General features: G+C 47.5%; 2 protein-coding genes across 2 annotated transcripts; both read left to right on the top strand.

The window, feature by feature from the left end:
• The first annotated feature begins 1,761 nt into the window (after positions 1-1,761).
• On the top strand, positions 1,762-5,766 carry LOC109871499 (protocadherin-8). The gene is made up of 3 exons (XM_020462394.2): positions 1,762-4,377; positions 4,506-4,740; positions 4,890-5,766. Exons 1-3 carry the CDS (start codon positions 1,960-1,962, stop codon positions 5,255-5,257), a joined length of 3,021 nt encoding a protein of 1,006 aa, XP_020317983.1. The 5' UTR covers positions 1,762-1,959; the 3' UTR covers positions 5,258-5,766.
• Positions 5,767-7,063: 1,297 nt separating this feature from the next.
• LOC109872196 (leukocyte cell-derived chemotaxin 1) lies at positions 7,064-14,444 on the top strand. Its single transcript, XM_020463340.2, has 7 exons — positions 7,064-7,416; positions 7,637-7,777; positions 8,381-8,521; positions 8,651-8,764; positions 12,011-12,164; positions 12,963-13,069; positions 13,822-14,444. The coding sequence occupies exons 1-7, from the start codon at positions 7,345-7,347 to the stop codon at positions 14,044-14,046; spliced, it is 954 nt and encodes a 317-aa protein (XP_020318929.1). The 5' UTR covers positions 7,064-7,344; the 3' UTR covers positions 14,047-14,444.
• Positions 14,445-14,555: the final 111 nt, after the last annotated feature.

Raw genomic sequence — 14,555 nt, 5'->3', positions numbered from 1 at the left:
TGATCCTGACTAGTCTCCCAGTCCATGCCACTGAAAAACATTCCCACAGCATGATGCTCCCACCACCATGCTTCACCGTAGGGATGGTGCCCGATTTACTCCAGAGGTGACACTTGGCATTCAGGACAAAGAATTCAATCTTGGTTTCATCAGATCAGAAAATCTTGTTTCTCATGGTCTGAGAGTCTTTAGATGCCTTTTGCCGAACTCCAAGAGAGCTGTCATGTGCCTTTTACTGAAGAGTGGCTTCCATAAGGACACTACCATAAAGGCCTGATTGGTGGGTTGGCTGCAGAGATGGTTGTCGTCCTGGAAGTTTCTCCCATCTCCACAGAGGAACTAGAGCTCTGCCAGAGTGACCATCAAGTTCTTGGTCACTTCCCTGACCAAGGCCCTTCTCCCCCGATTGCTCAGTTTGGCCGGGCGGCCAGCTCTAGAAATAGTCTTGGTGGTTCCAAACTTCTTCCATTGAAGAATGATGGAGGCCACTGTGTTCTTGTGGACCTTCAATGCTGCAGACATTTTATCGTACCCTTCCCCAGATCTGTGCCTCAACACAATTCCATCTCGGAGCTCTATGGACAATTCCTTCGAACTCATTGCTTGTTTTTTGCTCTGACATGCACTGTCAACTGTGGGACCTTATATAGACAGGTGTGTGCCTTTCCAAATCATGTCCAAGCAATTGAATTTACTACAGGTGGACTAGAATCAAGTTGTAGAAATATCTCAAGGATGATTAATGGAAACAGGATACACCTGAACTCAACTTCGAGTCTCATAAACAAAGGGTTTGAATGCTTATAAATAAGGTATTTCTGTTTTCTATTTCTAATAAATTCGTTAGAATTCCTAATGACCTGTTTTCGCTTTGTCATTATGGGGCATTGTGTGCAGATTGCTGAGGATTTGTATCCTATTTCATCCATTTTAGAATAAGGCTGTAACGTAACAAAATGTGGAAAGAGTCAAGGGGTCTGAATACTTTACGAATGCATTGTATATGATGATTGCCGTGCTGTGGCCAGTCAAGGTGAAAAAAATCTGAATTCGTAACATATAATACGTTTAGCAAATTCATAGCATATTGCACATTTGCAAATTGTAACCATATTGTACGTTTGTCAAATTCGTAACATATCATAATAATTGTAATACGTAACATATCATCCTTAATGGATGATGGACAACCACAAATTAATACATACCATACGAAACTTAACATATCATATTAAATGGAGTGGTTTGGGTTTAGGTACAGAATAATACAAAATACTCTGAGGGCAGGTTGAACATATCAATCTTCTGGTGAATAACCTGATATGACCCTGTGGATAATGCATCAATAGCCTAATGATCCAGTAAATTGTAGGCTGCCTGGCATACAGCAGAGAACAATAAAAGTCCCTATGCATTGTCCATAATGACCCATATTTGTCTTCATATGCGACTGTAGCTATACTGTCTGTTACCCGAGTGCTTTGTCCTCTAGCTCAGGGGCACTGCGCATCACAGCGCCCCGCGTGTGTTTGTGCGCAGACTCATTAAACAGACCAACAAGACGTAAATAATCAACGGAAACTAAACATTAAAATCAAGCCTTGCCTTTAGACCACATATCTGTGCCAAGTTTATCCGCACAGTCCAGGAATCTCTAAGCAGGCTTAGAGGTCTTTTAGAAGTCCCCTTTTCGTTTTCAACGCGCGGATTGGTTACAGTGCAGCTCATTTGCATGCACCGCGGTATAAACCCTCCCGCCACTGCAGCCCTCTCGCGCTGGGAGAGCACACCTCGGAGCGAGCACGGCCGAGAGAGTTAGGGCTTTATTACCTCGTCGTCCTAAAACGAACACTCTCGTACCCAACGATACTTGGAAAGTGCTTTTGTTTGAATAAATAGTTGAGCCAAGCTCCAGACAGTTTTTTAGTGGATTTCTGTTGTGTTATTTAAATTGGCAGGATGGGAATGAGAGGGTGGAATTGGTGGGTGCTGGTGTGCACCTCGCTGGCTGTCCTGCCCGCTCTCACGGAGGGAAAGACGGTGAAGTATGAGACATTTGAGGAGGACGCCCCGACGACTGTCATCGGAAACTTGGCCAAGGACATTTCAATCAGCCCCTCCTCGGGCTCCAAGACAAATTTCAGGATGATGAAGCAGTTCAACTCGTCTTTTATCCGTTTGAGGGAGAGCGACGGCCAGCTGACTATCGGAGAGAGAATTGACAGAGAGAGAATTTGCAAACACACCCTTCACTGCCTCATCGCATTTGATGTGGTCAGCTTCTCCAAAGAGCAGTTCAAACTCATCCACGTCGAGGTGGAGGTCAAGGACATCAACGACAATTCCCCCGAGTTCCCCCGGAAAGAGTCGAGTCTGGAGATCTCCGAAAACACAGCTGTGGGCACGCGGATCCCGTTAGACTTCGCTGTGGATGAGGACGTGGGTTTGAATTACATCCAGAGCTACCAGATATCCGTTAACAGTCACTTCACCATTGATGTGCTCAGCAGAGCCGACGGGGTTAAATATGCGGAGCTTGTGCTCATGAAGGAGCTGGACCGTGAGACACAGGCTTCCTATGCGCTCGAGCTGGTTGCTATGGATGGTGGCAACCCGTCCCGCACTGGAACGACTCGCATCAACGTCAAGGTGAAAGACTACAATGACAACAGCCCGGTGTTCGACAGGAACAATTTCTCAGTCGACCTCCCTGAGGACGCACCGGTAGGGTTTCTCTTACTGGACCTGAACGCAGAAGACCCGGATGAGGGGCTGAATGGGGAGGTGGTGTATGGGTTCGGTAACCAGGTGCCATCAGAGATTCGACAACTTTTCAGAGTGGATCGCAAAACGGGACGCCTCACCCTTGAGAGCCCCATTGACTTTGAAAGCAAAAAAACGTATGAATTCGACGTCCAGGCGACTGACCTGGGTCCAAACCCGAGCCCGGCTATCTGTAAGATAGTGGTGCAGGTGCAGGACGTTAACGACAACGCGCCAGAGATCTCCATCACGCCTATGACCTCCATCACGGCGGGAATCGCCTATATCACGGAGTCTGCGGCACGCGAGAGTTTTGTTGCTCTAGTCAGCACCTCGGACAGGGACTCTGGTGCTAACGGACAGGTGCACTGCACGCTCTACGGCCACGACCACTTCAGGTTGCAGCAGGCATACGAGGACAGCTTCATGATCGTGAGCACAAGCCCGTTGGACCGGGAACAAATCCCTGAGTATAATCTAACAGTGGTGGCAGAGGACTTGGGTTCCCCACCATTCCGGACCATCACCCAGTACACCATCCGGTTAATGGATGAGAATGACAATGCCCCTGTGTTCAGTAAGCCGGTGTATGAAGTGGCTGTGGTGGAGAATAACGCACCGGGTGCTTACATCACCACGGTGGTCGCCAGGGACATGGACTTGGGCCACAACAGTAAGGTGAGCTACAAGCTCGCTGACGCCTATGTCATGGGCTCTCCAGTGTCCGCTTTTGTCTCACTGGACCCCGCGAGTGGCTCCCTTTATGCACTCAGGAGCTTCAACTATGAAGTCATGAAACAGCTCGAGCTCCGCATCACAGCCAGCGACGGTGGGTCCCCGCCTCTCACCGGAACCTCGACCGTTAACATTAGGATAGTGGACCAAAACGACAACGCACCTGTCATCAACCAGCCCGTGCTCAATAATGGGTCCGCGGAGGTTCTGCTGCCCCGGGATGCGCCCTCAGGCTACGTCATCACCCGGGTGGAGGCGCAAGATGCTGATGAGGGCTTGAATGCAGAGCTGTCCTACAGACTTGCCTTTGGAGAGGCATCCGTGTTCTCCGTTAACAAAGCCACCGGAGAGGTCTACCTCAACCGCGTGCTCAGTCACGGCGTGGACGAGACCCTGCGCGTGACCGTCACGGTGAGTGACAACGGGAGACCTGCGCTCACCACCACCGCCACGCTTCACTTCCTCATCATTGCGGGCACCCCTCCGAGCGACAGGACCGTGTACCGGGCAGGCAGCAGGGAGGCAGGGGAGCACACACAGTGGGACCTGTCAGTGGTGATTATCATCGTCCTCGCGGGGAGCTGCACGCTCCTGCTGTTAGCCATCATCCTCATCGCCACCACCTGCAGCCGGCGGAAACGGGACAAGACTGGAGATGACACCGACTCGTACGGGGAGAAGGAGACTCTGGAAAGAGGCAAAAACAACGGCGACAACCCTCTGCTGCCGCTCCACGGAGTCGTGGGAGGGTTTGAAGCCCACACCTTCTCGAACCAGCCTGGTTTTTCCGGGGAACACACTGGTAGCAGTGACCTGTGCTCTGCCTCAGAAGATGGGAGCGAGGCCCCGTGCGTTTACGAACCGGACAGCAAACCCAAGGTGAGATTCTGTTCCCTCTCTCCCTTCCTCTCACTCTCTTTCTCTGCATGTGCCCTCAGCCTCATACAGTGCTCTTGTAATGTGTTACTGTCCATGGTGCTGAACTGTGCTGTTTCTCTTTTCCGCAGGGCTACTCCACTCTGCCCGGCTACGGAAACGGCTACAATAACGGTAAAGAAGTGGTCAGACCAATCACCATCTGGAAGGGCAACTCCTACACCACCATCTCCGCAAGAGACCCCGCATTCAGCGGGAAGGACAGCGGGAAAGGCGACAGTGACTTTAACGACAGTGATAGTGACATCAGTGGCACCGACCTGAAGAAGGAGGGAGCACCGGTACCCCCCATGGGTGGCCAGAGTGGTAAGTGATACTTCTATTTCTGTACCATAACCATTACAGTCATTCGAAGGAAGTCAATGTGTACGGGGTTTTGCGCTTCTGTTTGGTCGCACAAGGAGACTAAGCTCTCTCTCTCTTTCTCTCCTTCACTCTCTCTCTCTCTCTCTCAGGTCTATGGGCGTGTACCAGTGAGTGTAAGATTCTGGGTCATTCTGACCGCTGCTGGAGCCCTTCCACTGTCCACGCTAACACCGGTCCCTCGCCCGTCCCCACCCCCACCGGCCAGACTCTCTCCTCCTTCAACAGTCTCTCCAAGACGGCCTCGCTGCCCCGAGACTCGCTCCGGCGGGACAATTATTACCAGGCGCACATCCCCAAAACAACCGGCCTGCAGAGTGTGTATGAGAAGGTTCTGCATAGAGAATATGACTATGTCCTGGTCACTCCTCCAATACCCATGAGAGTTCAGGAGATTAGTGAAATCACGATCCCAGTCTACGGTCCGACCACCACACGGTGTCCCAGCAATGAAGTCTAGAGAATAACCTACATAACAGCATTCAAAAATGTGTTTCATTTAGTTTATAAAACCATGACAATGAGAATTACATGTTGCTTACAAATGTAGGAGATTATTTGTCATGCAAATTAGTTTGTATATCCTAATGAATATTTGTGTATTTTGAATTTTTTGTGTTTCAATGTAAAAGTCACATTTGGACTCTATCCAATCACTGTTAAGACTTTGTTGGACATATACTGTGTAACTTATGCAAGGATTTGTACATAAAGAGAGTTTATTTTTTTAATAAAAAATCTTCATTAAACACCGACGATGTGTACATATGAATTGTAATTATACTGATTCTAAGGCATGTCTACTATTCAAATGGCCCAGAAACCACGGTTTGATGCCGGAGACCCAATGTATCAAGTTGATAACTATGTATGAATTTATTTAAATGCAATGATGTAATAATTGTTTCGATTTTCTATCACCATATTCGAAAGAAAAATAAACGTTGAAATACCGTTTTGAAACCTTAATCTTGTCCCTGACTTATTTCTGTTCAGTCACTCCTACATCAACCTATTTAAGACATGCTACTCTTAGTCCTGGAGGGATAAGGGAGCTCAATGAAAAGTGCTTCTATGTTATTAAACAGAGGCATATTAATCAAGGCACTTTGCCCCCTTCGACAATTAAATAATAGCCCTAATACTGCTGTACAATTGGAGCCGAGAGGTGTCGCTATTGAAAAAACTGTGCGCTCTGACAGGACAGTGGAGGAGTGAAGGGGGACATTTCACCTACAACCGAATATAAATGGCGAACCTCTTCTCGTCTACATTTGATTGATAATTTAGTTTGACTATTGGCAACAAAACGATCTTGCGGTCTAATCATTCTCGCCAGAGGCTAGCAGTCGGAGCCAATCAAACTCATCAATAAGATTAACATACTCATCCGTGTATATTGTAATCTCCAGGGGTTTCTGCATGTCTAAAGAGTCTAATACAGTCTGTAAACCGACCTCCTCAAGGCACAGAATAAAAAACAGTTGCGCACAGCACTCAATTAAACACGCCCAATGGGCGCCTATGCGTAAAAGCACGCATGTAATGATAACTCAATCAGCGCACATACAGCTGGGAACTAGATATCCCACATTTTGGATGGATATTTGTTCCCATGGGGCCTTCACTGAGTGGCCCAAATTGTATCGTTAGCTCGAGATAGGATGCCACACATTCCACAGGATTCACCTCGGACCTTCCGCCCGTTAGAACTGAGGGTGGGAGAGAGGGAGAGAGCGGGGGGGGGGGGGGGGGGGGGGGGGGAGAGAGAGAGAGAGAGAGAGACTACTACAACAGCTGCTCAGATCCCCTCTGACTGAGCGTATTGGATGTTCCAGGGTGATTTAAGGAAAGGCTTCCTTACAGCCTCTGCATCAGCTGTGCACGTTTACATCATTTGTGTTCCACCTACGGAACAATCCGCGTTCCCGTTTGAATAGGACTCCCAAAGAAATGTTGGAGAAATACATTAATATAACCCAGACGTTTTCCACTGCGCATCATATATGCCTGTCAAATGTAAATACACACATTTTGGGCTTTCTTAGGTTGTGTAGGCCCACGCTGTCTGGACGCGTTTTGCACAGAAGGTAGCGCACTTGCCCTGTTGTTGGTTCAAGATCCGAACAGCCTGTTCTCTCTCAGTCTTCCAAAGCCATAACATCGTTCTACTCTGCATTCCTTGGTGGACCCCTGTCCCGAGGAAGGGCGCCAAGCCAACATAATGACCATTTTAAAAGATTCCCGGTGTGGCACGCCGCACGCGCATACTTTCCACCGGGTTTTGGGGGGATTTATTTCTCCAGGCAGGTAATATAACAATCATCGCGCATGAATAGGCAGTTTGGTTAGCCCTGCCCTGTCCCAGAGAGAGAGAGAGCACGAGAGAGAGAGAGACAGAGGGGGAGAGCACGAGAGAGAGATAGAGAGAGAGCACGAGAGAGAGAGAGAGAGAGACAGAGAGGGAGAGCGAGAGAGCGAGAGAGACAGACAGAGAGAGAGGATTAGTGGACACCTTTGCTCAGGCTCTCAGACCCACTCGCAGCCATGGCCGAGAGTTCAGATAAAGTGCCCATCGCTTTAGCGGGACCCGAGGACCTGCAACAGTTTATGCCACCTGTAAGTAGACTATCATATATCGTTGCTTGAGTTTCTAAATGATATACCTGTGCCAGATAGCCTAGGCTAGGGTCGGGAACTTTATGTGGCTAATCTTTATGTAGGTGTTGATGAAGGCAACGCATTATAAATGATTTATAAACATTTTTTACAAACAATTTTCAATTTGCGAACCCAGTATAGGTGGCATTCATGTAAATTATTGATGTGTTCATCTCAGGCATACACTGCGGTGGCAGTTAAACCGGTGACCACCGGCCGCCTGCTGAAGTCCGGGATTGTGGTTTTGATCGCCGGGGCAATACTGCTGCTGTTCGGGGCTATCGGAGCTTTTTACTTCTGGAATATTAACGAGAAACATGTAAGCGTTTTAACATGAATCCTTCTGTAATAATGGACTACAGCGAATTCAAGAGGCATTGGGCCTTGAACCAGCGACTCTAGTCTCTGGCAGGCCTAATGTTAAAAGCTGATCAATCATATCATTGTGTTGAGCTATGCCATTTAGGTGTTGGAGCGCTTGGTAGAAGTCAAGAGCGTATAATGAATGGAAGCCTTGTGTTTCTGAGACTTGGGAGGGGGGAGGGGAAGGGGGGGGGGGGGCTCATAGGGTCCTGCTGATGTCCAGGGGACGAGAGGTGTAATTGAGGTAAGACTAGGCTACTGTCGAATAATCAAACAATTATGTATATGATTTGAATGCATTTGGTAGCTATAGGCCTGCATGAGTTTAAATGCATTGCCTGAACGAGAATAGGAAAATCATTTGGTTGTTTTTGTCGCTGCTTCTAGGATGGAGATGGGGGTGTCAACAACGCCCACCCATTATGAAGAAGGAGAAGAAAACACTCCTGCCCCCGAGCCAGATAGAGAATCTACCCCCCCCCCCCCCCCCCTGCACACACACCAAACTCCTTCTTACAGGTGTTATAACATTCCCTGTGTGTGTGTGTGTGTGTGGCAGGTCTACAACGTCCACTACAGCATGAGTATTAATGGTAAGGTGGAGGAGGGCTCTATGGAGATTGATGCTACCAACAACATGGAGAGGTTCCGTACTGGGAGTGGAAACGAGGAGGCAGTGGAGGTCCACGACTTCCAGATTGTACGTTTGAAACAACAAGAACAGAAATGATTCCCATTCCAATTGGTACATTGAAGGCTAAATCCATTTTTGTAACATGTCAGATGCACATTCTTATTTTCTTTACAAGCAACTTCCTCTCCACCCCAGGGTATAACTGGTATCCGTTTTGCTGGAGGAGAGAAGTGTTACATTAAGACCCAGGTCAAAGCTCATCTGCCTGACGTGGAAACACTCAACAAAGACTCTCTTCTATTCGACCTGGTAGGAATGACCTGCTCTCCTGCTCTCTCTCTCTCTCTCATATTTCTGGCTGTGTGTATTTCTGGGTTACCTATGACCACGACACACCTATCTCTACTGTCAGACACAGTTAACATTGGTTGTGTGTTGTGGGGGGGTTGGGGTAGATATAGAGACTGAGTTCATTTAAGCGATTACAGGAGAGATGTATGATGAACTGAGTGGTTTACTGGCTGGGTTGGTTGTGTGGTTGTGTGCGTGTGTGACTGTGGTTAGTTGGCTTGGATGTGTTTAGCCCGAGGGTAAGGGCTTGTACAAGTAAAGGAAGAGATTGTAGCAGATTGGTATCCAGCCCCAAACATGAGCTCTTTCTCGCTCTGATCTGGAGGATCTCTTCTGCCACAAACTATCCCCAAACAAGACCTGTGATCTGGACTCACCTGACGTATATAACTCCCCCACCCCCCATACCGTCATGTGTGATTAACCCTAACTGTCATGTTGTCCATTTCTCTCAAAGTGAAGTCAGTTAAGAAGTATTTGATGGGACGGTGAGCCGAGAGGACACCTACACACACCCGCCCGCCCGCAAACACACATACACACGCGCGTGCCGCTCAGAGAGAGGGATTGCTTTCACTCGTGAGTCATGTTTTCACAGTCTCTCTCTGGCCAAGCTGAAATGAGGCGGGTTGGATCAACACACTGATCTTAACAACATCTGAACAAGCCTGTCAAGCTGTCACCGTGCTGCAAGATGCCTGTGTTTCTGTCTGCGCGTTTGTGAGTGCGTGTAAGCTGTCCCACTGCCCAAATGAGGCTTTCTGATGATTTAAATCAGTTAGCGCTGTATATGCTCCATGCACACATCATTAAACATCACGCAGGCCATCGCACACACACACACACACACACACACACACACACACACACACACACACACACACACACACACACACACACACACACACACACACACACACACACACACACACACACACACACACACACACACACACCCCCTCTCTGCCTCGTCAACAGCCGTTTATTTATTCCACTGTGTGTGCTAGACAGTGTATGTTTGTGTGTATGTTGGGCTCAGTGAGATGTGGTTATAATAGTAGCTGCAGGCTGGTCTTCCAACAATATCTCAGTATTCAAATTTTGTCCAGGAGGCATAAATGTCTATGGGTGAAGTGAAAGTACAATACATGAACAAAAGTACTTGGACACCTGCTTGTCGAACATCTCATTCCAAAATCAAGGGCATTAATATGGAGTTTGTCCCCCCTTTGCTGCTATTACAGCCCCCACTCTTTTGGGAAGGCTTTCGTTTCATGAAGCTCCCGACGAACAGTTCTTGTGCTGACGTTGCTTCCAGAGGCAGTTTGGAACTCGGTAGTGAGTGTTGCCACTGAGGACAGGCAATTTTTACGTGCTATGCGCTTCAGCACCCGGTGGTCCCGTTCTGTGAGCTTGTGTGGTCTACCACTTTGCGGCTGAACCGTTGTTTCTCCTAGACGTTTTCACTTCACAATAACAGCACTTACAGTTAACCGAAATTTGTCAAACTGACTTGTTGGAAAGGTGCCAGGTTGAATGGCACTGAGCTCTTCAGTAAGGCCATTCTACTGCCAATGTTCGTCTATGGAGATTGCATGGCGGTGTGATCGATTTTATACACCTGTCAGCAATGGGTGTGGCTGAAATAGCAGAATCCACAAATTTGAAGGGGTGTCCACATACTTTTGTATATATAATGTAAGTAAGGTTTATGGCTGGTACCATAAAAACCTTGACGGATAAGTTTAGGCAATAACTCTGACTGGTTAAGGTAAGGGTTAAGGTTTGTGACAGGGTGAAAACAATAACTCTGACTGGTTAAGGTAAGGGTTAAGGTTTGTGACAGGGTGAAAACAGAAACCATTTTAAACGATTGCCTAGCACTGGGATTGAACCCGCGATCCTCGCCTGGCAAGCCGCTCGAGAGTAATATGTGCTCACGTTGCCCCTATTGGACGGTAATTGAAGGCATCTCCCAACATCCTCGGGACGTGGACAAACGTTAAATACAGAAGTCTATCCGGTGTGATCTTGCTGGGTTATCGGTTGTGATTTAGTGATGGGAAATATGGGCACGATAAACTCTTATCAGTGTCAACACAAACACAGACAAACACAGACAAACACAGACAGACAGAGAATGGGTTAGGTAAACTCATCAGTCCTGCACTGGAGAACGCTTGCTGTTGTTAGTCCACCAAGCTAATCATTTAAAATGAAAAATTAAAGTGTGTACCTGTAGGTTAGATGATAGCATTCCCCTAACTATCTATTACCTGTTGAGTAACCAGTAACATGTATATTACTCTAGTAATACAATAATATTATTCATGTTAGCAGTGTGTGTGTGCATGTGTGTGTGTTTGATCTACACATCAGCAGGGAGACTTTATCAAATGTAGGCCATCCTGCTTTTCCGTTCAGCTTGTTGACTTGATGTGAATGATTCTTGACGTTGTTGAAGCGCCTAAACGCTGGAGAGAATCTGAGGGCTTCTCATAGACAGGAGAGCTCCTGTGTCTTCGGGCTGAATCTACCCTTGGGGATGAGTAAAGTACGTTTCTAACCCAGATCCAATCTGTCTGTCTAATGAACACCAGGTCAGGAACTATATATTTACAAGAAGGCTTGAGGGATATCCCTTTTGCGCTATGCACTTTGCTTGATTTCATTAAGAAAACATGCAAAGGGTTAAAACAGACAATGAGGAACGAGACAGGAAACCACATCAAAACAAACAAGGGGGCCGAAAGAGTCGCAAGAATGTTGCAATTATACAGGAAAATTATACAGGAAAATCAGTCAGACAGTGTAAGCCCAGGGACATTCCTTAAAAGCTTGTCTGTCTGTCTGTCAACACGGTAGAGCCGAGAGCTACTTTTTTGGTTTCTTTTTGTTTTTATTGTCACATCCACTGGTGCAGTGAAATGGGTTGTTTTAATTGGGCTCGATTCAATCTATAGCACTGAAGATCTGCACGGTCAAAATGTAAACGCCAATGTTCCAAGCGTTCGCGGAGACTGCCTTCACGCCACGGTAAATTGCATATGTCGGCTCAAATGGGAATGACCTTTAAACGTCAATCACGCCGCAGCGCAGATTTTCAACGCTGTAGATTGAATATAGGCCTTATAGGATACACATTTTAATCTTCATCCTGTAATTACATTAATAATCCCCCCCCCCCCATATCTCTCTCTCCAGGAGGATGAGGTGATGCCTGCTAAATTTGAGGAGGACTCTCTGATCTGGGTGGCGGCTGACATGCCCCTCTCTGACCCCACCTTCCTCAGCTCCAAGATCCGCGATTTGTGTGGAGACCTGCCAATCTTCTGGCTCCGCCCTACCTACCCCAACGGTACCCAATTAGCACCTTCATATTTTCACACACAAGTCCTTATATGGGAGTAGTAAAGTGTGTATTTGAAGGACAACATTAAGTTGTGAAAGCGACTGGTCATCTCCAAACAATGCACATAGCAACATGATGCACTGGAGATAAGCAAAACAGTACAATTAGTCTTTTCTTTTCACAATTAGTGTATAAAACATTAAAAACACCTTTCTAATAATGAGTTGCACCCCCCCCCTTTCCTTCAGAACAGCCTCAATTTGTCAGGGAAGGAACTCTACAAGATGTTGAAAGTGTTCCACAGGGATGCTGGCCCATGTTAACTCCAATGCTTCCCACAGTTGTGTCAAGTTGGCTCGATGTCCTTTGGGTGGTGGACCATTCTTGATACACACAGGAAACTGTTGAGCGTGAAAAACCCAGAGGCGTTGCAGTTCTTGACACAAACCGGTGTCTACCAAACCCTGTTCAAAAGGGACTTCAATCTTTTGTCTTGCCCATTCACCCTCTGAATGGCACACACACACAATCCATGTCTCAATTGTCTCCAAGCTTAAAAATCCTTCTTTAACCTGTCCCCCCCCCCTTCGTCTACGCTGATTGAAGTGGATTTAACAAGTGACATCAATAAGGGATCACCTGGATTCACCTGGTCAGTCTGTCAAGGAAAGAGATGGTGTTCTTAATGTTTTGTACACTCAGTGTAGGTGTGGTGCTTCCAAAGGGGGCTCCAATAACGCCCCGATGTCAACATAAGTTGTGTTGGCCTAGATAGCATATTGACGGTCTCTGTGCTCTCCCCAGGTGGGCAGAGGAAGAGGAGGGCAGCCCCTCGGCAGCGCCGCCAGGCACCGGGGGCAGAGGAGGAAGTGGACCCGGAAGCAGAATTTAACCCTGAGAACCCCTATCATGTGAGTGCCTTCGCCCACTCAATCAGCGTGCTGTGTAACTTCAAATTCCAGCAGCACAGCTCGAATGTTTGGCCTTCATAGACCGTGTTAATGTTTGGCCTTCATAGACCGTGTTTGCTGTGTCACCACAGGCCTGTTCTAACAACCAGACTGCACATCCTCTTAGAGACACAGTATAATGTTATGCGCTCACGCCCAGGTCAACAGCTGAGCTTCTGACAACGGGTCAAATGGTTCCTGTCCCTTCTCTCTCCCAGCATACACAGCTGTGTGAGCAGGAACAGATGCTGGGTTCACGGCATCACCCTGAGCGGCCACGCTTGTCACCCCAACTGTGGGTGTGCACGCCTGTCCCTCAGAGCATGTGTGTATGTGTGTGTGTGTGTGTGTGTGTGTGTGAGAGAGATCGCTGTCACCCTGAGTCTGTCTGCGCCTCAGAGACTCCTTTAGAATACCAATCTAAAGTTCCATTGAGGCTCTGTGTGAATAGCTCCACTATGAATCTCCCCACGCCCTGTACCCCCTCCATGTGTAGGCCTCTAGACTCCCCCTAATCCCGACTGCTCCTCCCCCAGGCATCCCCAGACCACCATAGACATAGAACAGACATAGAACTCAGTGTTTGCATTTCAGATAAACCATTAAATAAGTAGTTCTTAGTTCGTCAGAGATGCATTTCTACATAGACATGTCTACAGATGCTGCTACTACCAGTATTTAACATGACTTCTCCCCTCTCACTCAACCTGTAGCGTGGCCTGGAGGGCGAGGAGGGCACAATGACCTTTGACCCCATGCTGGACCACCAGGGTGTGTGCTGTACGGAGTGCCGGAGGAGCTACACCCAGTGCCAGAGGATCTGTGAGCCCCTGGGCGGGTTCCAACCCTGGCCCTACCACTACCGCGGGTGCAGGGTGGCCTGCAGAGTCATCATGCCCTGCCGCTGGTGGGTGGGTCGCATCCTGGGCATCCTCTAAACACCCCCTGCCTAGACCTGGAGTGGTAGAATCCAAAGAAAGAGAGAGAGAGGAAAGAAAAACAGAGAGGGGGAGGGGAGATAGGTCAACCAAATTGAGTACTTAGCTTGGCTAGGTATAGTGCAGTTCACTTACGATTTGGGCAAGGGAGGAAGAGCGAGACAAATATTATTATTATTTCTTTTAAAGGGGAGTGAACAAACAATCAAGGATATTCAGTTTTCAACCATAAGAGAAATATGAATACTGTAAGACATACGGTAGGTAGGCTACAATACCATAAGTTGTATATCATTATTCATACCATACTCTTTAAGAGTACTACATGCCCTGTGGTGACATCAACCTGTCTGATCTTGTCACCTGAAACCAAACATTAAAAGAATTGATATATTCTCTGTCAATAGTTTATTAGTGACTGACACGACGGTTAGTGATGTGTAAACTTACCTTTCAGTTTCTCCTTTTTGATGGAAACAAATGCAAGAAATAAGTCTTCTGTAGGCAGA

Source organism: Oncorhynchus kisutch, linkage group LG27 (genome assembly GCF_002021735.2).
Source record: "Oncorhynchus kisutch isolate 150728-3 linkage group LG27, Okis_V2, whole genome shotgun sequence".
In the NCBI taxonomy this organism is placed as follows: Eukaryota; Metazoa; Chordata; class Actinopteri; order Salmoniformes; family Salmonidae; genus Oncorhynchus; species Oncorhynchus kisutch.
Note: the sequence above shows the minus strand (reverse complement) of the source record. Positions and strands in the feature narration are given on the sequence as shown.